We start from the raw sequence: 27,897 nt of genomic DNA, 5'->3' as shown, positions 1-27,897 counted from the left end.
CCTCTGTCCGTTTGTCGTGGTCAGATACTTTATTTACTTTGCGAGTTTATCAGTTACTTTCTGCTCCAATGTTATAATAACATATTAACAGCGACGTGCTGACATTCCGGGCGTATAAGGGACAGCTCCCGCGGGGGGGGAGGGGGGGGGGTTTGCACGCTGGATTACTTGAAATTAATTTAAATATAATTTGGCTATTTGAAAATGATATAAAACATACATTTTCAATAGAAATAAACATACCAGTTAATGCTGAAATGTGCAGATCTGTCCTAGCTCAGTGAGTAAAGTTCTGAGCGATGTTTCAAGAAATGAGCGAATTGCCGGAATGTTTGCGTGAAGACCGTTTGTTGTCGGCTGGCAGCCCCAGGAATCCGGGCGGTGAGTTGTGAGAACGATCTGCGCACAGGTTTATTAGGCTGGAAGCCAGGGGGTCTTCGGAGCTGAACCCCTTTCATTTCAGCTTTGGGGACCCCCTGCTCCCGGGGATACTTACCTCTGTATTGGGTGCCGGTATCTCCTCTGTTTGAAGGTCCCGGTCACGCCGACCAATAGGAAACCGGACTGGATGACGTCACAGCATTTTATTGACCCGCAGGGTGCGGAAGTTTGAACGCCGCCATTACGAGAACCCCAGTTTGCACAGGCGGACCTGCTATTGGCACCCCCTATGGGGTAAGAAGCAGGGAGTCTCCGGAGCTGAAAATAATGGGGTTCAGCTCCCGGGATCCCCTCCTTCAATGCTTTATAAACAAAACGAAGAAAAAAATATCTGCTTTGATTGTTGCTTTAATACACCCAGGTAAACAACCCTTCTCTATAACAGATGTGACTGAAGAGACCCAATATATACCCACAAATAATTTGCAGAGGTTGTGGGTACTTAAACGAATTGAAGTTAGGCAGATTATCCCTACCCTCCTCCAGCGGTGTAACAGTTAACCCCTACCTTACTCGGGAGAGACGGGACAAATATACCAGGCCCGGTGTCTGCAGGGCGGGGCGGGGCGGGGCGGGGGGGGGGGGGTGCCCGGCTGGCCCTGGCCTCCAGTATAAGCCCCACACCCATTGGGTCAGCCCGGAATTCTGGCTCAACTTCCGTACCTGCCCAGGTGAGGCCACCCCCCAGGTAAAGGTGTGTGTATTGGGGGGAAGTGGGGTTATTGTGTATTGTTGTATTGGGTGGGGGGTATTATTGTATTGTGTATTATTGTATTGGGGGTTATTATGTATTGTATTGGGAGGGGGTTATTGTGTATTGTGGTGAGGGGGCTTAATGTGTGTATTGGGGGTGGTGAGAGCTTAATATAGTTGTGTGAAAAAGAAAGTACACCCTCTTTGAATTCCATGGTTTTACATATCAGGAGATAATAACAATCATCTGTTCCTTAGCAGGTCTTAAAATTAGGTAAATACAACCTCAGATAAACAATTTGAAGCTTTGGTACAGAACTGGAGAGGTGATGATCGAATTAAACATTTGGCAAAGAGGGAACTTTTTGGGATATATGAGTTGCAAACTATGGCCCCAAAAGGACTCAATATAGATTTTAGTATAGTGTCGTTTTTAGGTGACTAATATCTTTATGCTAGATTACGGATGGAGAGCGTGTAGCCCACATGTTTTCAGAACATATATATTATCCAATTTTCCCATGCATCTGGGGATCACCCTCACCCCTCCCCCTTCTTTCTCCCCCAAACCCCCCCCCCCGGATTTTCTTGTCTGATTACATGTGTATAATCAAATAGTAAGGATAGGCTATGGTTTAGCTATGAGTTAGATATCATGTCTTGGGTCCCATTAAATTAATGATACCCTCCTCACCAAGTAGACATTTTGCCCTCGGAGTTTATAATATCTTTTAGTGATTTAATTTAGTTTTGAGATCTATCGGTTGATCAACAGTTGTGGAACACCAGATATATTTATTATAATTCATATAGAAATGCTAATTCAAAAAAATATATTTCATTGATCTGATTTAAAAGATGTAAATTAATAATATTCCAAATATTTTGCAAACATTATTTTGATCATCATTGATAATTATTGATTTAATAATATACTAAACTAGAATGATCCCATATGTTTACTTAAGTAGAATTTCTTCTGGTTAGTGTAAAAGTAGATGTAATTCTAAATATAAATTCTATTAATTAAACAGCATTCATTTATTACTACTACACTACAAATATATGAGGTTGAATGATACTTTGCTTTATAGATTTAGCCATGAGTTGTACTAACCATATATTAAGACATTTGTATTGCATAGTACTGTATTTTTATATGAATAGGTTATATTGTTCTAAGTAATAATAGTACTAATTATTTGTTCCATCTTAATTAAATGTGTCTCCGAGAGTAGAGTTGAGAAAAATACACATTCATGATGTGTGTCTTCTATGATCATAGAATGAATTAAGCTACTCCTATACTATTAAGTATATAGTTAGTTTCATCATTAAAGCAGAGATGAGAGCTAGTTAAAGATAGATTCTATGATTATAGAATGATTGAAGTTGTTTCAATACAGTTAAGCGTTTAGCAAGTTGCACTATAAGGGTTTTATTAATAATGCACTGATATATGTTTATGAATACAAGGGTTAAGTATATTATTATGTATTTAGAAGTTCAGTATAGGTGTTCTTTGATGAGCATTTATTCATTCTCAAATGATATCACATGTTTAGCTTGAATGTGATAATTGATGGGACTATTTAAAGCTTGAACCTAACTCCCATACAACATACCCCTGAAGAAGCGGAAGGATCCGTGAAACGCGTAGGGTGGAGTTTGCCCGACTCCCACGCATGTGCAAACAGAGCAGAATCTACGGGCACTCTTTTCCATACGGCCTTTTGGGACCTCCCGAGACTTGACGTCACACCCGGCCTGTGCCCGCGACACCATCGCTTCTCGCGAGAGAAGCAAGCGGACATCCGGGTAATCCGGGACCCCGAGCAAGTAGAGGGAAGTGAGCCTACCCGATCGTGCAGTCAGTGAAACCGGAGGATCCTTACGCCCCAGCGGGCCCTGGAGATCGCACCGTCAGAACTCCGGGAGCAGCTGCCGGCAGCGAGAGGCGCTGGTTCCTATGATGTTATACTGCTTATTTCCTAATTGGGTCGAGTAAGTAGGATTCCAATTTTCGTTTGCCAGCGTGAGGAGCGGAGCTGTTTTTATTGTTTTTTTATTGTCATTAAATGTACTATTGTTATCTTAGTATCTTGCTGACTTTCCGGTTATAGGGAACTAACCATTCCCCTGCCCTTTGGTATTTATTCATTGTTACAGTATTACACTATATGCATTTTTATTTCCCTTTCTTTTATGTGCTGGATTCCTTGAGTCCACCGGATTCATTCATTTATCGGATTTTTGGGGATTCACTTGTCACGTTTAGAACATTAAGGACTTTCACGTTTGGTAACATTCACAATGATGTGTTCACGTTTATTACACATTGTTTGTTATATTGTGTTCATCTGGCGACGTCAGGTAACATTTTTCTTGCAGTCTCTTATCTGGCTCGGGTAGTCAGAGTTACCTGGGTAATTAGCAGCCTTTAATTATTCACAGCAACCATAAGGTTTATTTGTCATTTCTTACACCTTATATAGGTATCATTTCTTTTTGATTAGCGCAGCACACAATTTCTATTTTTCCTCAGATGAACAACAACAAATTACATATTACACCGGAGAGGGGGGAATGGTTGGGGGGGGGGGGGTGAGGGGGGAGAGGGGGGATGGAGGGGGTGGGGAGGGGAGAGGGGAGAGAGAAGGAGAATAGGAGGTGTCCACGCAAGGCCACCGACATTCATGGAGGCCCAGTGGAAACGGTAGTCTGTCTGTGCCCTGGTTACAAATAGCAGGCATTGTGGTTTATCCGCCTGATTCTCGCACTGACGGCATAGTGAGCTGTGCCGAGGTTCACTTCCCTTTTTATTTTTCAGACGTTGTGGGATCCACGAGACAGTAAAATGTCTCCGGGATCTTTCTTCGCAGGGTTATGTTTGTCAGGAATCGCTCTCATCGCGGCGGAAATCTCATGCCGAAATGAAGCCGGGGACCCTGTTGATTGGTAGGTAAACATAAGGTACCAGGTCCTGGTAACGAGCGGGTGGGGACAGTCCTGCACGAAGATGTGACTCGTTAGAAGGTCCCTGCAGCTCCTCAGTGACAAATCCCTGAAGTGAAAGGTAACAAGGATTTCAATTCCTTCACCGAGTCACAGGGCGCAGTCACAGGGCGCAGGCGCAGTCACAGGGCGCAGGCGCAGTCACAGGGCGCAGGCGCAGCCACAGGGCGCAGGCGCAGTCACAGGGCGCAGGCGCAGTCACAGGGCGCAGGCGCAGTCACAGGGCGCAGGCGCAGTCACAGGGCGCAGGCGCAGTCACAGGGCGCAGGCGCAGTCACAGGGGGCGCAGTCACAGGGGGCGCAGTCACAGGGCGCAGTGACCCTGCGAGTATGTAGGATTAATTCCCCCCAAAAGTAAAAAAAAAAATGCTTTGCAAATGGTGGAATTTTTTGTTACAATGTATCAATTTATTTACGTCCATTTCTCAAATGTTATCTGCTAATTATTGTTGTTTATCCCTACCTCTATAAATGAATTATAATGCCATCAAAAGAGTTTAGGTAAAGATAGTAAAAACACTCCAAGACATGTGGTTACTATGGAGACATGAAAAGTTTTTTTTTAAAAGTATTTAAAAAAAAATACCTTTACTTGTTTGATTTTATTAACAAATAGTGTCAGTCATCTTCTGAACATGATTCTGTCCTAGGAGGTAATGCCCATTTAAAACAGCGCGTTTGGTGCAAAGCGACACAAGCAGAGAGTCGTATTAATGTTAATATTGTATATTCAAAAACTATTTCCCACCTAACTGGGACTGGTGCTTTAACTCTGCTGAGTGTATTGCTTCAGATTGGTTCAAGGCCAATAGAAACGCAATGATATGATTTATCCGAGGACAATTGTCATACTTAAACACTACACCAGGGGTCTGAACTCCCGTCCTCAAGACCCCCCAACAGGTCAGGTTTTAAGGATATCCCTGCTTCAGCACAGGTGCTCAATCAGTGACTCAGTCTAAGAGTCTGCTTTAGCACAGATGGTGCAGTTGAAGACTGAGCCACTGATTGAGCCACCTGTGCTGAAGCAGGGATATCCTGAAACCCTGACCTGTTGGGGGGTGTTCAGGACTGGCGTTGGGAGCCCCTGCACTACATTAACCGTTGTCATTCTTGCTTTTTCTTTTATGTTCTGTAGGTTTGTCATTTATAAGTTACCGAAGCATAAAATCAATGCGAGTGCTGGATCAGGGCTGGACTATCTGTACCTGGACTCACAGTCCCAGGAATGGCAATTCAGCAAATTCCAAATCAACGCCACGCAGGGTGCTGCAGGGCACGTATTGCAGCAACTGTACCAGACCTACAACGTGAGTGTCATTATTTCACTCGCGCGGAGATGCAAAGGAAACTTCTCCGCACCCTTTCACCAAACCGTTGTGCAGGATGCCCCTAGGAGAACGGTTTGGAGCAGGGGTCCCCAAAGCCACCATGGCGTCCAGCAAGCCTTTTGTGGTTGCCCTTCACTGACCCGGCCAACCAGTTGATAATACGGCGTAGATCAGGGGTCTCCAAGACGTTGATCGCGAGCTCCCGGTAGCTCGCCGGTTGCCAGTGAGTAGCTTGCCGCAGTGCCGGTGACAGCTGCTGCACTCCTCTCTCTCGTGCCGGTCTGGAGGTGTGTGTGCTCACTGATTGGTGCCCATCACTCTCTCCTGAACTCTCAAGTGTGCCCTCGGGCACAAAACAGTTGGGGGCCCCTCGTTTAGAGTGAAGTCATAGTTTTATACGTCTACCTTTCATACATGCATCATAACATGTGAAACTAATGGGTCTATGAAAATGTGCCAACATTGAGCTAATTTCTGCCCCGTGGGGGGTACCACTATTTAGCATTTTTCTCACAAGTGTCCTCACACTAAAAATTATTTGGATGTTTGCACAAATTCCATCTTTACCTCTTTGCAACCTACTGCCGGCCTCTCCAGCAGCACGGGGGTTAACTTCTACATGACAGCTCTGCAAGTTACTTAAAGTAATAACCCTTTTAGTTATCAGGGGACCTTATATGGGATTAAACCCGGTGCGATTAAGGGAGGAAGACACATGCTGATATAATAACACATTGATATTATAAGACGTACTACTTTATATAAAATAATCGACAACAGAATTTTTAAAACCAGAATTTCATGCACATTAAAGAGACAGTCCACGCGGAACTTTAAAAAATTATATATTATATATATATATATATATATATATATATATATATATATATATATATATATAATAATACTGAGTTAAGTTATGGTGAGTAAAAAAAGTGACAAAAACCCTCCACAGGAAAGCAAATATGCAAATATAGCTGTATGCTCATCTGCATGTCTTAGGCAGGTCTGCAACCCCGCCTTTCCCCATTATCACCCAGCATACAGCACTTCCACTGCAGCAAGGGATTCTGGGAAATGACATGCAAATGAGCACACAGTGTCACTTTTTGCCTCAATAACCATTATTAACATGTAAATGGTTATTGAGGCAAAAAGCGACACTGTGTGCTCATTTGCATGTCATTTCCCAGAATCCCTTGCTGCAGTGGAAGTGCTGTATGCTGGGTGATAATGGGGAAAGGCGGGGTTGCAGACCTGCCTAAGACATGCAGATGAGCATACAGCTATATTTGCATATATATATATATATATATATATATATATATATATATATATATATATACCGCCTTTGATTACCTTTATTGAAATATAATTACCTAAACTGCTGACCGATTCATTCTCCTATGATCTATCAGCAAAGATCCTGCTTCCCAGGGTTCACTAAATGGCTGCCTTTCACTTTCAATCCTTCAGTTAGTGTAACTCAGCAGCTACAATGTATCCTGATATTACTATGGTAACATTAACTATTGTTACAGTGTGCAGCTCAAACGGCTGGGAATACTGCCAACAAATGATCGGAACAGGAAGTGTTATACAGAATTTGCACTGCTGGGGAAGTGTGCGAAAACCTGCTATAGAAATCAAAGATACTCAGTATATTAGAACTGCATCACTTTTAAAATCTAATTTTGGTGCCTGGTTATAGGAATCAAAAGGTGACTTTTCTTAGGGGAAATAGATCTCAAACCGGATTCTTCCATTTCAGAGACATTTATTTGTCAGAGACATTTATTTGTCAGAGACATTTACCAAAAAGCCACTTCTTCCCCTTAGCTTTTGTAACCGTCAGGTCAGTAAAGGTCATATGTGACATTCAGTATTTTCTAGGTGTAACGCTGTTTCCCCCCCCCCTCTGGGAGATCCCCCTGTTACCTGGTGTATGGTGCATGCTACCTGTTGGCTCGCAGAATACCGAGTTGTAGCTGATGGTTGTGGGCACTGCAGGACAGGCTTCTGGGGTATATAGATAGCAATAGGGGTGCCCCGCTTCAGCTTAATAATGTTAGAGGAGTGTAGGAGGAGTGCTGATGGGTAGGTTAATTATGGTATACTAGAGGAGAAAGAAACCCAACATGTAACACTCGTGCTCCCTGAACTGAATGATTAGTTGTATAATTAAAATAAAATCTTTAATGATCATAAATACTAAAATAATGTTGGTTAAAATGAACAGATACACTGTGATGATCCTATGACGAGTGTAGTGTGACACCCTGCATCACTAATACTAAAATATATAGTTGAGCTGTATTAAATCAATTATGTAAAGGGTCTGACATGCATATAACCCTTGGTTGGTGTAAATAGGCTTTGAGTAGAGGAGAGGGTGCTGAGAGGGTGCTGAGAGGGTGCTGCTGACAGCCACTAATGTTACAGAACCCGCCAACACTTTCATTGAATAAATTTGATCAATTAGTGAGTTTAGCAGACACGGGTGTGATCGCTTGCTGCATGTAACAGGAGTATTGAAGGCTTGTGACCTGCACCTTAGGCTGCACTTATAGTTCCGGCGACGCAACATCGCCGTTGCAGAAAACAAATGCATTGTCGTCGGCACTATAAGCGCACGCAACGGCGACAAAGCGACTGAGCGACAGTGCTACCAGAAATCTGGTAGTCACTGATATTTGATTTTTTCGGCGACGGTCTCCCCTTGCGGCCAATCGGGAGCTTCTCCGTGCCTCTGCCCGCCCCTTTTATGACGTCATCCATCGACGTCACCTAAACTTCCAAATACAACTCGTCGCGACAGCGACGGTTGACATCATCGGTCGCGTCGCCGGATGTATAAGCGCAGCATAAGGACTACACGGCTACCTAAGGATTGGTGCAAATAATAGTACACAGCACATACAATATAACAGAATAAAGACACCAAACTCCTCTTAATGATCCCACTTTGGTGCGGAAATATAAGATACTTAGCAGCTACTGATGTTGCACTTGTCCAGCCAGAAATATTGTAACAAAAATGTAGCTCTATTCTAATAAAGAGCTGAGTGACTGATATGTTTAGTACCTCATGTAGTGTAAATATATGCGCCCTTATAGTTAAGTGTACAAGACAAAATAACAGCAGTTGCTGTATCAGCTGTAACACTACAGAGTACTAGAGTAATGATGTTAAATATAGCTATACCCCATATACATGAATAGGTCGAACCACTTTACAATGTGCTATTAAAAGTATCCAAAGTAAGCTGTAACCCATCCTCATGAATGGGTAACAGCCAGTGACAGAAGTAGGACATTCTCCTGCCCTATAAACACCTAGACGGAGACAGTCACTGTCTGTGTGATCACGGCTGCAGTCTGAGCAGGAACCAGCAGCCGGTCACCGTGCGAACTGAATGCAGTCCCTGCCCAATACAGTCACTGTTCTGGTCTCCAGACTTAGGATGGTCCCTGGACCTTCACTACGGGTTGAGGGCCCCCGCAGCAGTCCCTGCTCTTCCCCAACCCTCTAGCTGGACCAAGGGAAAAGGTGATCACTCACTCTCCCCTTAGGGAAGGGGACCAGGCCCTGCCAGTGCTCAGCAGCCCTGTGTGATACCTTCTCTCTCATGGTAGAGACAACTGAAGAATTTGGGGTTGCAACTTCCTTAAGTACAGTAGGGGGAAGGAACTAGGTGTGAACCCAGGATTTGGCAGATCACAGACCTAGTCCCACCTCCTCCCCTGTCACTCAAGGGAAGCTGCCTGTGTGGGGAAAACCCAGAATTGGTACTGGCACTGCCTGTTCTTACCGGGACTTGCATGCCAGCGAGGGCAGGCTAGTAGCCACACCAGGCATGGTTACATAGGCATTATAAGATCTATACATCAATGTGTGCTATTTAGTTGCATAGTGGAGTGAGGCACAGAGCTACAGTATGTTCCACACAGAACTTGGCTTTGAACTGCACCTGTCTGCATAAAACCCTGCTTTCATATTCATTGCATGTTATGTCATTTGTTTCCGTATTTTCATTGAGGTCTTGAAAGTTTACACATATTAAAAGAAGAAAACAATTATGAGGTCTTAGTCCGCGGGCATGGTCAGCGCTTAGGCGCTGACCGCTCTGAGCCGCGCTCACGCTTGACAGTGAGAGCGGCTTTAACAGGGGCTCGCGCACGCGTCCGCAGGCGTGCGGAAGCGTAGCCGACAATCACATTTTAGTTTACACGCGAAGGGATGGTCACGTGAGCGGTGCTCTGTGACGTCACTGGCCTGCCCCCGACACGCCCCCGGACGGCGTGCGAACTAAGGCCAGGGAAAGCACCCGCTTTCCCTCAGCTTCAGCGCGCCTCCGCACGGCTGAAGTCACTATGGACTCAACCTTATGTAACACTGTTTATGCTCAGAGGAATTTAATGAAACATTAATGGGATTAAGACATAACCTTAATAATATATAAACATATTCCTGTCAGAGATGCAAAATGCACCACAATCATTAGCTACTTTACAAGAAGCTCCCCTACTTCATTTAGATCAGAAGCTAGTTCTAGCCCATATTCCTACAATGTGCTACTCATTTATAGTAAAAGCGAAATATCTCAGGAAACATCTTTGCCTAATAGCGGCAGAAATGTTGGAGCTGCTAACTTTTTCACCACAAAGATACTCATTCAGGTCAAGAGTCAAAGCATGGAACAGCGCTACCGCCTCGAGTTACTGTGCAAGGATCATATTATAGAAATGACTATGTTATCACAAGAGAACAGAGTAGGGTCCTTTACTCAAGCTGACGTGCGGAGTATAACAATGTCTGACCATGACATACTAGACACAGCTTTTTCAACCCTACATGAAGACAATCTAATCAACAACTGATATATATATCACATTAATGCTACAGAGCACTTTATTAAACATAGCCATGGAAGTCACAAGGGAAAACCTTGGTTGTAAACTCAAAAAATATGAATAATAGGATTAGAGGGAATTAAAGTGCAACTGTAAGCCTTAGAAAGTCATCCTGAACAAAACATTTCTTAAAGGTACTAGTGTGAAAATGAATGATTTGCTCAGAGGTTTATATTAATGACAGGTTTCACTGATTCTAGTACCCTAGCTAATACTCAGATACTGCACCTAACATCTCAACTCAAACCTTGATATATAAACATATAATCCCTATATCTTTCCTTTAGTGTTTGAGAGCAAACCTAGGAATTACAAAATATAATTTTTATATTGTATCTGGCAACCACAGTCAATAATACATTATTACTATACTATAAACGGAGTAACTCGTTAAACTTATCTGTACCAATGTCTTACAAACCATCAGGGATTTCACACGAGACGCAGGCAGGCATTGAATGCCACAATTCACACTGTTGTTTTCTTTAACTGAATTGGTGGATTCCCCTGAACTGATCCATCGTCCACCGATGTCTAAGGACCCCCAGGTTACCAAGCAACAAGTCATTTTGTCCACCGGGCAAGAATCTGGTGAACAAAAAATGGTTGCAAAGTCGTGGCTCGCTCCCGTGGCCAATGAGAACCCGCAACATCATCGGGAGGTGACGTTGTAACTTTCTATTGGTGGCCATGCTTTTTTGTTTTTTCACGGAACTCACAAAAAATGAAAACTCTGGTCACTTGGGAACTGGGTGGGTGCCCAAATGACGGAGGACCACAGATGCACTCTAAGGAACCCCCCATTTCAGTTAAGCCAGAAAAAAAAAGTAATTTCTTTTGTGGGGAGCAGAGAGGTGAGGCTGCTTTAACACTTTGTAATGTGGAAATGGAATTTGCTGAAGTAACACACCTTAATTTTTGTGCTGTTAACGAAGATAATAAAGTGTGTTATTTTTATTCCTAAGGTTTAAAACCAACTGCTGCTTCTTAAAAGCGTACCGAGTGTGTGTGTGTGTGTGTGTGATACTGTGTAACACATCACATCAATCCCCATGATTTTGAATGCTAAAACGCTTCTGATAATGCTGTTGAGTGCCCGGTATCATTATATCTTACAGTGTTGTATAGGTCACCACATGTTCCATGAGCAAACTGCAAGAAAATAGGGAAGTGACTTGTGGACTACTAGTTCTGTAAGGGGTTAATTGCCTTAAGGAGTTAACAGTATAGGCTCACTCAGGTTACTCCCCTCCCCACCATGTGATGTATAAGGCCAATGTAAGCATATATAGCCTCCCCTTGTGTTCTTGACGCAGGATCTTCAGAGTTCTGACTGGGTCTTCACTGTGAGTCCTCTACATAGGTTTGTGTGTATTAAGATGTGTCCTGTTATCGTTTGTTGTTTTCTGATAGTAACATGCCCTTTCAGATAGCGTCTATTAGAGAAACAGGGACATTAAGTTGTGGGAGAGGGATGTGTATAGTTAATCTGATGTGACCTCCTTTAGAGCCGGGTAAGGAGGGTTACTTTTGATGCCCAACGTGGGGCTGACTGAGCAGGACTTTGTGTATCGAATCAGACTTGAACAGCTGGCCAGATCTCTGTTTGTGTCCCAATCTGATATTGATCAGTCTACAGCATCTCTACTTGTGTCCAAACCCCAATGTGACCTGAGCTCGAGATGGAGCCTACTGTACCTGCCTTGACCCGCAGCCATTATGAAGTCCCAGGAGGGGTCTTTGTGATTTCTGTTCAAGGGAAAGAGGTTTTCCACGCTGAGCGAGCACTTTGCAGGTGCCCTGGAGGAGAGTTGTCACGCAATGCCCGATGTGATGAATGCGGCCGGCGCTTTCTACAGAGCTCAAAGTTTAACAACTTCAAGAATGTCCCTAATGATACCTCTGCGTAGGGCAGCGAGATTTTCAGTGAGACGGCCGTCCCATCTCGTTTGCCAGGGACCGATATGGAACCACCTCCCCCCATCTCTGCGTATTTGTCAGAGAGCTTTACCTTCTGTGGGAAATGGATTTGGAGGGGAGCAGTAATACAAACTGTTTAGGGGGAATGACAGGCAGTTATGTATACCGGCCCCCCTTATCTGTATGAGGTAATCACATACATACCAAACTAACATTCTTTTCCTCCAGAAAAACAGTACAGCGTATATGATGTATAATGATGCTCCTCCAGGAACCAAAAACTTTACTACAAAAAGAGGCCACACCAAGGGTGAGTCTTCATGTACTTTCGTTAATGTCATTTTTTTCTTACTTTGGTTTGAAATGTTTTGACTGATTTTCTTACACACGGCTGGGTACAAAACGACCCCTTTTAACCGATATCTAAAAAGTAAATTGAAAATTCTTTCTATAGGGAAGTGCATTTGTTTGGTTGACAAACTGTTTGTTCTTATGACCGACACAATTCAATCACCGCTTGCCTTCTCACACACATGTTACATGGCACTATGGCAAGTGTGCACTGAGCCTCACAGAACCTGTTGTGGGGTCACCAACAACCCATTCAAAAGTCACACCATTCCCAGGCTGAAAATATATAGCACCACTATTGCCCAGATATACGTAACTGTCTCATCTTTAGTAAACCTGAAAGCAGCGAACCCCAATACTCTGGGGGTTGCCTCAGAACTTTAATCTCCCCCTGCAAAGTTTAAACACTGTGGGTCCTATTCATTAAACTGTGAGTTTTTCCAGGCAAACTCACTCAAAAATAGAATGCATTAGGATGTTATTGATATCTGGAGTTCACACCATATTAATTAAGAATTCTTTATGCACATATACAGCTACAATAAACATCTCATTTGTATGAACTTTGCGCATCAAATGTGCTCTATTTTAAGCAATATGTCGGATTGTGCATTGGGGAGTGGGGAGAAACGGAAATAGTCTTTTATAAGTGCTCTCCTTCTATACCATGAAAAGAATGAACATTTTCAACTTGCGGAGAAAAGCTTTCAAAGACGATTTATGTTCAAAAGATATGCATAAATATAAAATTATTTGAACTACTTGTTTCTTCACCCAAGTTCAATAGGTTACTCTTTCTTTCTCTCAATGCCTAATTTTGGCAAAGAAGGGCGGGTCGCCGTGCTGATCCTCTCTTCCATGTAGTAACAAAGGAGAGGGGGGGGAGGAGGGGGTACCGTACTTTTTTATTGGACCAACAATTACTTGATATAGTACAAGCTTTCAAACCTCTCAGGATCAGGGTAACCCGATGAAGGATCCTGAGAGGTTCGGAAGCTTATAACGTATCAACTACTTGTTTGTCCAATAAAATGTATCGTACCCCCTACCCCCTCCATTGTTACTGCCTAATTTTGAGAATTGTATTAATTTCTATACGAAATGTGCCTCCTGCATTGATTTGCACAGCTGGGACCAAATGTCAAACTAAAATGCTGATACTGCATGTTTTGGACATGCGAGAGGCATTTAATAAACAAGCCAATTTTGCAGTTTTAATGAACAGGCGTCATGGTGTGTGGTTTCCTGTGTGGGACTTGTAGACACATTTATATCTTTACAATAGATGTAAAAATGAATATATAGTACGTGCCTGACCCCTTGTTTTACAGATTAAAAAAACACTTATTTGTGTTTGGTTGAAGATGATTTTCTGAAGGTCATTGGTCATTTTCAGGCTACTGACCAAGGGTTTCCAAACTGTTTGTACAGTGAAATGGATCAATTAGCTCAGTTAATAATTAGCTTGTTTTGCCGTTTAAACACTTTTCAATTTAACATTACATATAGTTCAAAACATACGAGAAACGGAAAAACAACACCAGGTTCCCTATCAAATATAGCGAGAGAAGTGGAAGACGCGCAGTCAAGATGCTGTCACTTTAATTTACTTAAATAGAAGCTAAAGAGTTGTTAATATGCTTCTCAACATATTAAATAGGGACCATGTACAGTGGTGTGAAAAATAAAGTACACCCTCTTTGAATTCTATGGTTTTACATATCAGGACATAATAACAATCATCTGTTCCTTAGCAGGTCTTAAAATTAGGTAAATACAACCTCAGATGAACACACGAAATGTTACACCGTGTCATGATTTATTTAACAAAAATAAAGCCAAAATGGAGAAGCTATGTGTGAAAAACTAAGTACACCCTTACTGCTTCCATAGGGATTAAGATGCTAAGTAGCAGACAGGTGCTGCTAATCAAATGCCCTTGATTAATTGATCATCAGCAAGTGTGACCGAAGACTTTGACTGAGCCACTGATTGAGCCACCTGTGCTGCAGCAGGGGCATCCGTGAAACCTGACCTGTTGGTGACCCTTGAGGACTGGAGTTGGCCACTCCTGTACTAATCTATCTAGTCTCTTTTTTATAAAAAAAATTTAAGTGAGACTTGATCGCCCCTCATCTGGGCTGAGCGTCCATCTCCAAGTGTTTCTCGCCAAATATCTTTTTTTTTAATTATTTGTCATTTTTCAGTTGGTTTATTTCAGTTTCCCTATTATTGTTATTAGTTGATATTTATTTTAAGCATAATTTATGGTTTATTATGCCATTTTAGCATTTTCCTGCTTATTTTGAGGTTTTTTCCATAACTTGGTAAAAATGCAAAACCAAAACAAAAGAAATCGGGTTTTGGAACCAAAACGAAAACACCATTTTTTTAAATATCCCAAACCAAAACATGAGTGAAAATACTGACATTTTTCTCTTTTAAACAATTTATTTCATCTTATAAACAAGTTGACACTGGGGTATCTAATATATATATATATACTAAGACAGTATTATTTCGATGTCTATTAATGTATAAAGTATGTGCTATCTTTCCATAGAACACATCTTTTTCTTTTCAGGAATCCTATTATTTAATAAATCTCAGGGATTCTGGCTGATTCACAGTGTTCCACACTTCCCCCCTTTTCCTGAGAAAGGCTTTGGATATCCATCTACAGGTAGACGATATGGGCAAACAGCCATGTGTGTGACTTACAGATATGACCAGTTTAAAGAGATTGGTGAGTATGTTGTTATTTTCCAGTTAGCAACATAGGGCTGAAATCAAATCGATAAAAGGTTAAAAAATCTTACCTAAATCGGGGTGATCTCCTGAGCTCATCGATGGACCCCCAATATCCAGGGACCACTGATCTCAGGGGCGTCTGAGTTTGGGGTGGACTAGCTGTCCACTGGGCAAACTGGTGAAACAATATGGTAGCCAGGGTCAGGGCTCACTCTAGCGGCCAATAGAAAAGGTTTATATTAATGACAGGTTTCACTGATTCTAGTACCCTAGCTAATACTCAGATACTGCACCTAACATCTCAACTCAAACCTTGATATATAAACATATAATCCCTATATCTTTCCTTTAGTGTTTGAGAGCAAACCTAGGAATTACAAAATATAATTTTTATATTGTATCTGGCAACCACAGTCAATAATACATTATTACTATACTATAAACGGAGTAACTCGTTAAACTTATCTGTACCAATGTCTTACAAACCATCAGGGATTTCACACGAGACGCAGGCAGGCATTGAATGCCACAATTCACACTGTTGTTTTCTTTAACTGAATTGGTGGATTCCCCTGAACTGATCCATCGTCCACCGATGTCTAAGGACCCCCAGGTTACCAAGCAACAAGTCATTTTGTCCACCGGGCAAGAATCTGGTGAACAAAAAATGGTTGCAAAGTCGTGGCTCGCTCCCGTGGCCAATGAGAACCCGCAACATCATCGGGAGGTGACGTTGTAACTTTCTATTGGTGGCCATGCTTTTTTGTTTTTTCACGGAACTCACAAAAAATGAAAACTCTGGTCACTTGGGAACTGGGTGGGTGCCCAAATGACGGAGGACCACAGATGCACTCTAAGGAACCCCCCATTTCAGTTAAGCCAGAAAAAAAAAGTAATTTCTTTTGTGGGGAGCAGAGAGGTGAGGCTGCTTTAACACTTTGTAATGTGGAAATGGAATTTGCTGAAGTAACACACCTTAATTTTTGTGCTGTTAACGAAGATAATAAAGTGTGTTATTTTTATTCCTAAGGTTTAAAACCAACTGCTGCTTCTTAAAAGCGTACCGAGTGTGTGTGTGTGTGTGTGTGTGATACTGTGTAACACATCACATCAATCCCCATGATTTTGAATGCTAAAACGCTTCTGATAATGCTGTTGAGTGCCCGGTATCATTATATCTTACAGTGTTGTATAGGTCACCACATGTTCCATGAGCAAACTGCAAGAAAATAGGGAAGTGACTTGTGGACTACTAGTTCTGTAAGGGGTTAATTGCCTTAAGGAGTTAACAGTATAGGCTCACTCAGGTTACTCCCCTCCCCACCATGTGATGTATAAGGCCAATGTAAGCATATATAGCCTCCCCTTGTGTTCTTGACGCAGGATCTTCAGAGTTCTGACTGGGTCTTCACTGTGAGTCCTCTACATAGGTTTGTGTGTATTAAGATGTGTCCTGTTATCGTTTGTTGTTTTCTGATAGTAACATGCCCTTTCAGATAGCGTCTATTAGAGAAACAGGGACATTAAGTTGTGGGAGAGGGATGTGTATAGTTAATCTGATGTGACCTCCTTTAGAGCCGGGTAAGGAGGGTTACTTTTGATGCCCAACGTGGGGCTGACTGAGCAGGACTTTGTGTATCGAATCAGACTTGAACAGCTGGCCAGATCTCTGTTTGTGTCCCAATCTGATATTGATCAGTCTACAGCATCTCTACTTGTGTCCAAACCCCAATGTGACCTGAGCTCGAGATGGAGCCTACTGTACCTGCCTTGACCCGCAGCCATTATGAAGTCCCAGGAGGGGTCTTTGTGATTTCTGTTCAAGGGAAAGAGGTTTTCCACGCTGAGCGAGCACTTTGCAGGTGCCCTGGAGGAGAGTTGTCACGCAATGCCCGATGTGATGAATGCGGCCGGCGCTTTCTACAGAGCTCAAAGTTTAACAACTTCAAGAATGTCCCTAATGATACCTCTGCGTAGGGCAGCGAGATTTTCAGTGAGACGGCCGTCCCATCTCGTTTGCCAGGGACCGATATGGAACCACCTCCCCCCATCTCTGCGTATTTGTCAGAGAGCTTTACCTTCTGTGGGAAATGGATTTGGAGGGGAGCAGTAATACAAACTGTTTAGGGGGAATGACAGGCAGTTATGTATACCGGCCCCCCTTATCTGTATGAGGTAATCACATACATACCAAACTAACATTCTTTTCCTCCAGAAAAACAGTACAGCGTATATGATGTATAATGATGCTCCTCCAGGAACCAAAAACTTTACTACAAAAAGAGGCCACACCAAGGGTGAGTCTTCATGTACTTTCGTTAATGTCATTTTTTTCTTACTTTGGTTTGAAATGTTTTGACTGATTTTCTTACACACGGCTGGGTACAAAACGACCCCTTTTAACCGATATCTAAAAAGTAAATTGAAAATTCTTTCTATAGGGAAGTGCATTTGTTTGGTTGACAAACTGTTTGTTCTTATGACCGACACAATTCAATCACCGCTTGCCTTCTCACACACATGTTACATGGCACTATGGCAAGTGTGCACTGAGCCTCACAGAACCTGTTGTGGGGTCACCAACAACCCATTCAAAAGTCACACCATTCCCAGGCTGAAAATATATAGCACCACTATTGCCCAGATATACGTAACTGTCTCATCTTTAGTAAACCTGAAAGCAGCGAACCCCAATACTCTGGGGGTTGCCTCAGAACTTTAATCTCCCCCTGCAAAGTTTAAACACTGTGGGTCCTATTCATTAAACTGTGAGTTTTTCCAGGCAAACTCACTCAAAAATAGAATGCATTAGGATGTTATTGATATCTGGAGTTCACACCATATTAATTAAGAATTCTTTATGCACATATACAGCTACAATAAACATCTCATTTGTATGAACTTTGCGCATCAAATGTGCTCTATTTTAAGCAATATGTCGGATTGTGCATTGGGGAGTGGGGAGAAACGGAAATAGTCTTTTATAAGTGCTCTCCTTCTATACCATGAAAAGAATGAACATTTTCAACTTGCGGAGAAAAGCTTTCAAAGACGATTTATGTTCAAAAGATATGCATAAATATAAAATTATTTGAACTACTTGTTTCTTCACCCAAGTTCAATAGGTTACTCTTTCTTTCTCTCAATGCCTAATTTTGGCAAAGAAGGGCGGGTCGCCGTGCTGATCCTCTCTTCCATGTAGTAACAAAGGAGAGGGGGGGGAGGAGGGGGTACCGTACTTTTTTATTGGACCAACAATTACTTGATATAGTACAAGCTTTCAAACCTCTCAGGATCAGGGTAACCCGATGAAGGATCCTGAGAGGTTCGGAAGCTTATAACGTATCAACTACTTGTTTGTCCAATAAAATGTATCGTACCCCCTACCCCCTCCATTGTTACTGCCTAATTTTGAGAATTGTATTAATTTCTATACGAAATGTGCCTCCTGCATTGATTTGCACAGCTGGGACCAAATGTCAAACTAAAATGCTGATACTGCATGTTTTGGACATGCGAGAGGCATTTAATAAACAAGCCAATTTTGCAGTTTTAATGAACAGGCGTCATGGTGTGTGGTTTCCTGTGTGGGACTTGTAGACACATTTATATCTTTACAATAGATGTAAAAATGAATATATAGTACGTGCCTGACCCCTTGTTTTACAGATTAAAAAAACACTTATTTGTGTTTGGTTGAAGATGATTTTCTGAAGGTCATTGGTCATTTTCAGGCTACTGACCAAGGGTTTCCAAACTGTTTGTACAGTGAAATGGATCAATTAGCTCAGTTAATAATTAGCTTGTTTTGCCGTTTAAACACTTTTCAATTTAACATTACATATAGTTCAAAACATACGAGAAACGGAAAAACAACACCAGGTTCCCTATCAAATATAGCGAGAGAAGTGGAAGACGCGCAGTCAAGATGCTGTCACTTTAATTTACTTAAATAGAAGCTAAAGAGTTGTTAATATGCTTCTCAACATATTAAATAGGGACCATGTACAGTGGTGTGAAAAATAAAGTACACCCTCTTTGAATTCTATGGTTTTACATATCAGGACATAATAACAATCATCTGTTCCTTAGCAGGTCTTAAAATTAGGTAAATACAACCTCAGATGAACACACGAAATGTTACACCGTGTCATGATTTATTTAACAAAAATAAAGCCAAAATGGAGAAGCTATGTGTGAAAAACTAAGTACACCCTTACTGCTTCCATAGGGATTAAGATGCTAAGTAGCAGACAGGTGCTGCTAATCAAATGCCCTTGATTAATTGATCATCAGCAAGTGTGACCGAAGACTTTGACTGAGCCACTGATTGAGCCACCTGTGCTGCAGCAGGGGCATCCGTGAAACCTGACCTGTTGGTGACCCTTGAGGACTGGAGTTGGCCACTCCTGTACTAATCTATCTAGTCTCTTTTTTATAAAAAAAATTTAAGTGAGACTTGATCGCCCCTCATCTGGGCTGAGCGTCCATCTCCAAGTGTTTCTCGCCAAATATCTTTTTTTTTAATTATTTGTCATTTTTCAGTTGGTTTATTTCAGTTTCCCTATTATTGTTATTAGTTGATATTTATTTTAAGCATAATTTATGGTTTATTATGCCATTTTAGCATTTTCCTGCTTATTTTGAGGTTTTTTCCATAACTTGGTAAAAATGCAAAACCAAAACAAAAGAAATCGGGTTTTGGAACCAAAACGAAAACACCATTTTTTTAAATATCCCAAACCAAAACATGAGTGAAAATACTGACATTTTTCTCTTTTAAACAATTTATTTCATCTTATAAACAAGTTGACACTGGGGTATCTAATATATATATATATACTAAGACAGTATTATTTCGATGTCTATTAATGTATAAAGTATGTGCTATCTTTCCATAGAACACATCTTTTTCTTTTCAGGAATCCTATTATTTAATAAATCTCAGGGATTCTGGCTGATTCACAGTGTTCCACACTTCCCCCCTTTTCCTGAGAAAGGCTTTGGATATCCATCTACAGGTAGACGATATGGGCAAACAGCCATGTGTGTGACTTACAGATATGACCAGTTTAAAGAGATTGGTGAGTATGTTGTTATTTTCCAGTTAGCAACATAGGGCTGAAATCAAATCGATAAAAGGTTAAAAAATCTTACCTAAATCGGGGTGATCTCCTGAGCTCATCGATGGACCCCCAATATCCAGGGACCACTGATCTCAGGGGCGTCTGAGTTTGGGGTGGACTAGCTGTCCACTGGGCAAACTGGTGAAACAATATGGTAGCCAGGGTCAGGGCTCACTCTAGCGGCCAATAGAAAAGCCACGAAATGTCATCGGGAGATGACATCATGGCTTTAACTTAGTGATTGCGGTGCCCATGTTTGTAGTCCGCTGCCATATTTGTACTTTTTTTTGTGTCAAAATCTCCTTAACCGGAGATCCCTGGGCATCTGAGGTCCTCCAATCAGCACCGGAACACTCCTCCAATCAGCCCCGGAACACTCCTCCAATCAGCACCGGAACACTCCTCCAATCAGCACTGGAACACTCCTCCAATCAGCACCGGAACACTCCTCCAATCAGCACCGGAACACCCCTCCAATCAGCACCGGAACACTCCTCCAATCAGCCCTGGAACACTCCTCCAATCAGCCCCGGAACACTCCTCCAATCAGCCCCGGAACACTCCTCCAATAAGCACCGGAACACTCCTCCAATCAGAACCGGAACACTCCTCCAATCAGCACCGGAACACTCCTCCAATCAGCACCGGAACACTCCTCCAATCAGCCCCGGAACACTCCTCCAATCAGCCCCGGAACACTACTCCAATAAGCACCGGAACACTCCTCCAATCAGCAGCGGAACACTCCTCCAATCAGCACCGGAACACTCCTCCAATCAGCACCGGAACACTCCTCCAATCAGCACCGGAACACTCCTCCAATCAGCGCCGGAACACTCCTCCATCAGCACCGGAACACTCCTCCAATCAGCCCCGGAACACTCCTCCAATCAGCCCCGGAACACTCCTCCAATAAGCACCGGGACACTCCTCCAATCAGCACCGGAACACTCCTCCAATCAGCACCGGAACACTCCTCCAATCAGCACCGGAACACTCCTCCAATCAGCCCCGGAATACTCCTCCAATTAGCCCGGGAACACTCCTCCAATTAGCCCCGGAACACTCCTCCAATCAGCCCCGGAACACTCCTCCAATCAGCCCCGGAACACTCCTCCATCAGCGCCGGAACACTCCTCCAATCAGCGCTGGAACACTCCTCCAATCAGCCCCGGAACACTCCTCCAATCAGCGCCGGAACACTCCTCCAATCAGCACCGGAACACTCCTCCAATCAGCCCCGGAACACTCCTCCATCAGCGCCGGAACACTCCTCCAATCAGTGCTGGAACACTCCACCAATCAGCACCGGAACACTCCTCCAATCAGCCCCGGAACACTCCTCCAATCAGCGCCGGAACACTCCTCCAATCAGCCCCGGAACACTCCTCCATCAGCGCCGGAACACTCCTCCAATCAGTACCGGAACACTCCTCCAATCAGCCCCGGAACACTCATCCAATCAGCGCCGGAACACTCCTCCAATCAGCACCGGAACACTCCTCCAATCAGCACCGGAACACTCCTCCAATCAGGTCAAATAAATATAGCAGCCGGGATTTTCTGCTTTATAAGCATTTTCTGAATGTTAGCCTGCCGTTTTGCTAGGCAATTTTATGAAATTCAACTTTATAAAATATTGCCCAAAAAAGAACAGACTTTATAATGACATTGATTCTGTTCTAGAAGCATTTGATGCCCTTGTGACCCGTGGACCTGCGTGCGATTACCTTTGAATCACAAGACCAGAGTACCACTACTTTTTATTTGCACACTGACTTCCACTTTCTTTTAAAATCATGAAAGTTTTTTCCCGTGTAAATAGGCATTTTTAGAACATGAACATGTCTACATTCCGCTCTGGAATCTCCTGAGCTTTCACCGGTGGTTTAACAGGCGTGGAATGTAAAGTAGCATACCGTGGCATGAGTGCTGTTTCATGTACTTTGGCCGATGCTTGAGTAAATGTACAAGAAAACCAGACAATGTTTACTTCATGTGCTTATGAACTTTACATAACGTTTTCCGAGCCTGCTGTACATACTCATTTCCCATACACTGCATAAACACAACGAGCCTGGGAGAAGATCCACAAACAGTTCTCTTCAATTCTTTGAGTTCCCATTTGTACCTGTAGCGTAACCTTTGCCCATAATTCTTTGCTTCATAAATTACTTTGTGTGATTAAAATGCTATATATCAGTAAGATTATTGTATTAGTTAAAATAACCATGACTTAACAAGTCAAATATTGACTTATATTGTTACCATTTGAATGCTGGAAGAGCTGGGAATGTATTGCTTGACATCAGTGGTTCTCAACCTTTGTGCACCTCCTGCTAGAAAAGATGTGTCCTCTAGTTAATACATCTTATTTCCTTAACAAAACTGTTTGCCCGATCCCAGGCAGAATAGTGTCCTGAGCCTGTGGGGGAAACACACACTTAATAAGGCCCCAATCTGCACGTGTGTGTGTGTGGGGTGTGTGTGTGTGTGTGTGTGGGGGGGGAGGGGGGGGTGTGGGGGGTGTGTGTGTGTGGGGGGGGAGGGGGGGTGTGTGTGTGTAGCTGTTACAGACTACGGGAGCTTCCAAGGCCACGTCCCACAATGCCTTTGCTGCTGTGGATGCAAAGCATTGTGGGGAGCAACTTTGGAAGCTACTGCTGTAATTAATAACCACCCAAGTTAAGGTGCAGTTTGGGGTCTTACGCAGTCCCCGATTTGCTCAGGAACTGACTTCACTGCCTGGGAGCTGCCATTACATTTTGTTTTTTTGCGAGAACCCCTTGGAGACACCTGCCGAACCCCTAGGACTTTACAAGCCCCTGTTGGGAATTACTACTCGACATTGTCCACAATAAGTTACTGTCCAGCATACACGTGAAAGTCCCAGGGAAGAACACAATGTTACAATTGCAATATAGTGAAACACTTTTACATACATTGCACAGACTTAGGCCTATATTTACTAAACGGTGTTATTCAACAAGACATCTTCCGGCACTAAAAGACATGTTACATTCCTTTCGTTAATGAAGTTGAAGAGAGAATGAAAACGCTCTAACACGTTTCGCGCCTATCGGCTCCTATAAAGCGCTGAGAGGCGCGAAACGTGCTAGTGTTTTTTTTAATCCTGTCATGTGCCAATAAACTTTTCAAATAGCTTACTTACCAGCCCTGGGTGTATCTGTCCGACTGTGCACCGCCATTTTTTCTCTCTTCATCTTCTATACCGGATCCCGGCAGGAGCACGTCGACCGCGACACACCGTGAGGGAGATCCTGTGAGTACACTGTAAGTCTCCTTCTACTGATGTTTTAAAATTGATGCCCAGACATGATGTACAATTAACTTAATTTTTCATGGACTAAATATTTAGGCTTTTTCAGGCATTGTTCATATCGTGTGAAGGATTAATGTATGAACTGTTTCATTGCTCTGAGGCTCTTTTCACGATCAATTAGGGACCCCCTGAGACCTATACTCTACCCTCCGTGGGTGTTACTGTCACTTAATAGCTTCATACTCGAGTAGTCCATGCAACACAGTGGAATTTTGTTTCTAACTGCACAGCAGTAGGTTTTGGATGTGCTGACTTGTTTGTTTTTTACAAACTATTCTTTCTCTTTCACTTGAAAGGACTGAAAGGTTTCTCCAGAGCCTGAAAGGGTCGCTTTGAATAGTGCCGTTTAGTAATGGTGGTGTCTTTTATAAGCAAATGTTACTAAAATGTATTATAACGGTAGTTCATGGTACATACCAGCTCTGTATGGCCTAATATGCACTAATGCACTTTAGTAGCATATCAAGATTAACTATATGGAGTATTTTTCTTTTGCATTGTGAGCTGAACGTCAGCGGGTCAGTGAGTAAAGGCACTGATTGTAAAAACAATAACCCTGACTGTGCAGCAAGAGTGCCAGCTTCAAATTCGGATGTCAGGGGCTCATTCTATGTACAGTACTGCATGCACTATCTGCACTATATAGGAAAAGAATATCATTATTTTGTTGTTGCATCGGGGGATTTTATTTCATTTTATTTTTAACAGCCACACAGTTGCTATATTACAATCCAAATGTCTACAACTGCTCCATCCCTGACCTGTACCAGAAGGAATTGTTGAGTTTGCAACAAATATGTCTTGGCGGTCGCTTCCCTCGGATAGAAGAAACGCGCCTCATTGCGCTTCAATCAGCCCAAGGGGAACACCTCCTCAACTTTGCCAAATCCCGATTCTTTATTGATGGTAAGAAAAGAAAAAAAAAGAGATTTTCTTGAATAGGTTATTTTAGGAAATTTGACACCTCGCTGCCTCGGAAGCCGGCAAAGTGTTGTCATGTAGAAGAAAATGTTCAAGTCCCTTATGTAGAATCCAAATTGACTTAATTAGTCAAAGAAACTTCATAGCGCTCTACTATGAGTCTTGTATTTTATTGGTGAACAGTCAGAGTACACATCACCAGATGAAAGGTCCAGGGATGGACGTGAACATTTTTTCGACACGATTGCCTTTGGGTGCTGGCCGTACTCTTCGGTTCTGTTTGCCCCATGAGAACTTTTTAAGACTCCTCCTTTTTTTGTACTGATTTAAGCAGTGTGTTATCAGCTTGCAGAAAAATGTTCCAACATTCAAATGGTGATCAGCACGTACCCTCAATATATCTCCTACACGTAATGCTGCTGTATGTTGGTCCCATAATGGAGGACCCGGTGCCAGGGAGGGGTAATGGTAGTTCTTAAAACACATTTGAGTGCTGTTGACTTTAAGGTTCTGTTTAAGAACATATCTTTATTGATGTTAAATCATCGTTGTATTTCCCTTCTGTGTGTCGGGTGTGGCACTGCGTATTTCGTCTGAACCCTGTGGATCCATAGCTGATGCATAAAATAAAAGTGCGCAACCCAAAAAACAACTCAATCATGTGTAAGACAATGTCTATTTAGTGAAACACTTATAATACTAGTCCTTATGAATGGTTGTTACAATGAACAAAAAATACTACATAAGGCACAACCCGACTGTGGAAGTGAAAAATGTATATAAACCATACAAAACCGTTGGTGTTGGCGTATGCTGCTATAATTACAGAGTGTTTCAGCACTCCCACGAACTACAGATAGGAAACAAGAAAAAAGCGCAAAACGCAAATAGTGAAGTATATCAAATTCAATATTTTAGTGATAAAAAGGTGAGTATTCTGCGTACATCAAAGTTATAGAACATTCGCATTCACGTGTATCAATACACGAAATTACCACACAGCAATCATCAGGGCGGAGGGCCAGGGGGATGTATCTCTGGTAGGTCGTCTCTCGCAGTTTCCAGATGTCATCTGGGTCTTTCACGGTGACGACAGCCTGCAACCACCATCCAAGACCGTCCGAGGAATGGAGGTGGTAAGACCACTTAAACGTCTGTCCCGTAATGCACACTGTGTGTGTACTCCAAGGAAAGTTCCTGCAGTCATCAGCCGGGTATTCGGTAACGCGGGTGCACAGGCAAATGTTCCCACTGCAGTTACTCTGACCGGCACTCGGCAATGATTGTCCGCCTTAGTGATCGCGCATCAATATGACGTCACACAGAAAAGGCACAGCTTGCACAGGACGCACCCGAGCGGTGTAACCAGGGGCTATGGGCACAGGAAAAGTGTCTAACTAATCCCTTGCACACAATACTAGCAGGAAGGTATTAAAAAGTACCACAATAAAACAAAAATAATCCGACGCGTTTCGAAGCTAAAAAGTGCTTCTTCATCAGGGATCCCCCTGGCCCTCCCCCCTGATGATTGCTGTGTGGTAATTTCGTGTATTGATACACGTGAATGCGAATGTTCTATAACTTTGATGTACGCAGAATACTCACCTTTTTATCACTAAAATATTGAATTTGATATACTTCACTATTTGCGTTTTGCGCTTTTTTCTTGTTTCCTATCCATAGCTGATGCGTTTGACTTTTCCATGATACTATGTGTGAAAATGAGCTGCAGTCTCTCCATGGGGATAGTGTGTAGCGTAAAATGCCCTTAAAGTTACAATAATATCATTCATGTAGGTGTCTGTTTATGGTTTGTGTTTCTTACATGTACAGTATACCCACAGATATCTATGCAGCATGGATGGCTCAGAAACTGGGGACACATCTCTTAGCAGAAACCTGGCAGCCGGATCTCCCATCAAACTGCTCCCTTCAACACCACATCTACAACATCGGGAGAATCGCCTTACCAACTTTGACTTCTTTTTATTCCCGCTATGACCACTCCAAGTGGTGCGTTTCCCAAGTACACGAAGATCTGTGGACGTGCATTGGAGACTTGAACAGAAATCCCCAGCAGATTTGGAGAAGTGGGGGTTTCATTTGCACACAAAATAAATCAATCTACAAAGCATTTAGGAATTTAATATCCTATTATAAACCTTGCACAGATGTGTAGTTGTTGGCTGCTATGAGATGTATTGTCAATGTACGATATTTTATAATAAATACGCTTCTTATAGTTTAATTTAAATTAAGATTAAAATAATAAAAGTGCTGCCACTGGAAGCACTTTGTTCCAGAAATATTTGTAAACCAATCAGCCACCCATCAACTATTTTTAAAGGGCAAATAAACTTATTTATAGTAGATACACATTATTGTTATACAAAGCTGGTCATTGTAGAGTTTGTACTCTTTCAAATCCTTGATTAGATATTTCATGTATTTAAATGTAGGCGCTGGACATCGGGACGTCGCCGTTATTCTATAAAGTGCGATAGCGCCTGAAGATAGGTCCTTCTCTATCTTGAAGATAAGGTGTGTCACCTTAGTCAATAAATATGGAGTCCAAAAAGCCTGCCTAGTCCCATTTTTGATTGTTATTAGATTCCCCTCCTGGGATATCAGGGTAGCTGTTGGGATTGATAGAGAGCACGGACTCCCTGTAAAATGACTCCGTAGAATCCAAATGCCTCTAATGTCTTATCTAGAAAATCCCACCTTATCCTATCAAACGCTTTCTTCGCGTCCAGACTCAGCAGCATAGCTTTCAATTTGGATTTGTGTATTTGATCAATAACATTAATAATTTTTCTTGTGTTGTCTGACGCCTGGCACTCGCTCACAAATCCCACCTAATCAGAGTGAATTAGTCTTGGGAGTATTAGATTCAGTCTATTGGCTAAAATGTTGCTATAGATTTTCAGATCCGTGTTAAGCAGTGAGATTGGCCTGTAGCTACCACAACATAAAGGGCCATTTCCCTCTTTCGGGATCACCACTATTGTTGGCCTTCGTCATGTGGGGAGGGATTTGTTTTCCACTGAGAAATTCATTAAATAAGTTCAACAGACAGGGTCCAAAAATT

The 27,897-nt window shown here is 42.5% G+C and overlaps 1 protein-coding gene across 1 annotated transcript; it reads left to right on the top strand.

Moving 5' to 3' along the window:
- The first annotated feature begins 162 nt into the window (after positions 1-162).
- On the top strand, positions 163-26,998 carry DNASE2B (deoxyribonuclease 2 beta). The gene is made up of 7 exons (XM_075615667.1): positions 163-381; positions 3,965-4,092; positions 5,288-5,459; positions 12,543-12,624; positions 15,250-15,411; positions 24,594-24,791; positions 26,651-26,998. The coding sequence occupies exons 2-7, from the start codon at positions 3,992-3,994 to the stop codon at positions 26,983-26,985; spliced, it is 1,050 nt and encodes a 349-aa protein (XP_075471782.1). The 5' UTR covers positions 163-381; positions 3,965-3,991; the 3' UTR covers positions 26,986-26,998.
- Positions 26,999-27,897: the final 899 nt, after the last annotated feature.

Source organism: Ascaphus truei, chromosome 10, assembly GCF_040206685.1.
Source record: "Ascaphus truei isolate aAscTru1 chromosome 10, aAscTru1.hap1, whole genome shotgun sequence".
NCBI classification, from domain to species: Eukaryota; Metazoa; Chordata; class Amphibia; order Anura; family Ascaphidae; genus Ascaphus; species Ascaphus truei.
This window is presented reverse-complemented; position numbering and strand designations above follow the sequence as displayed.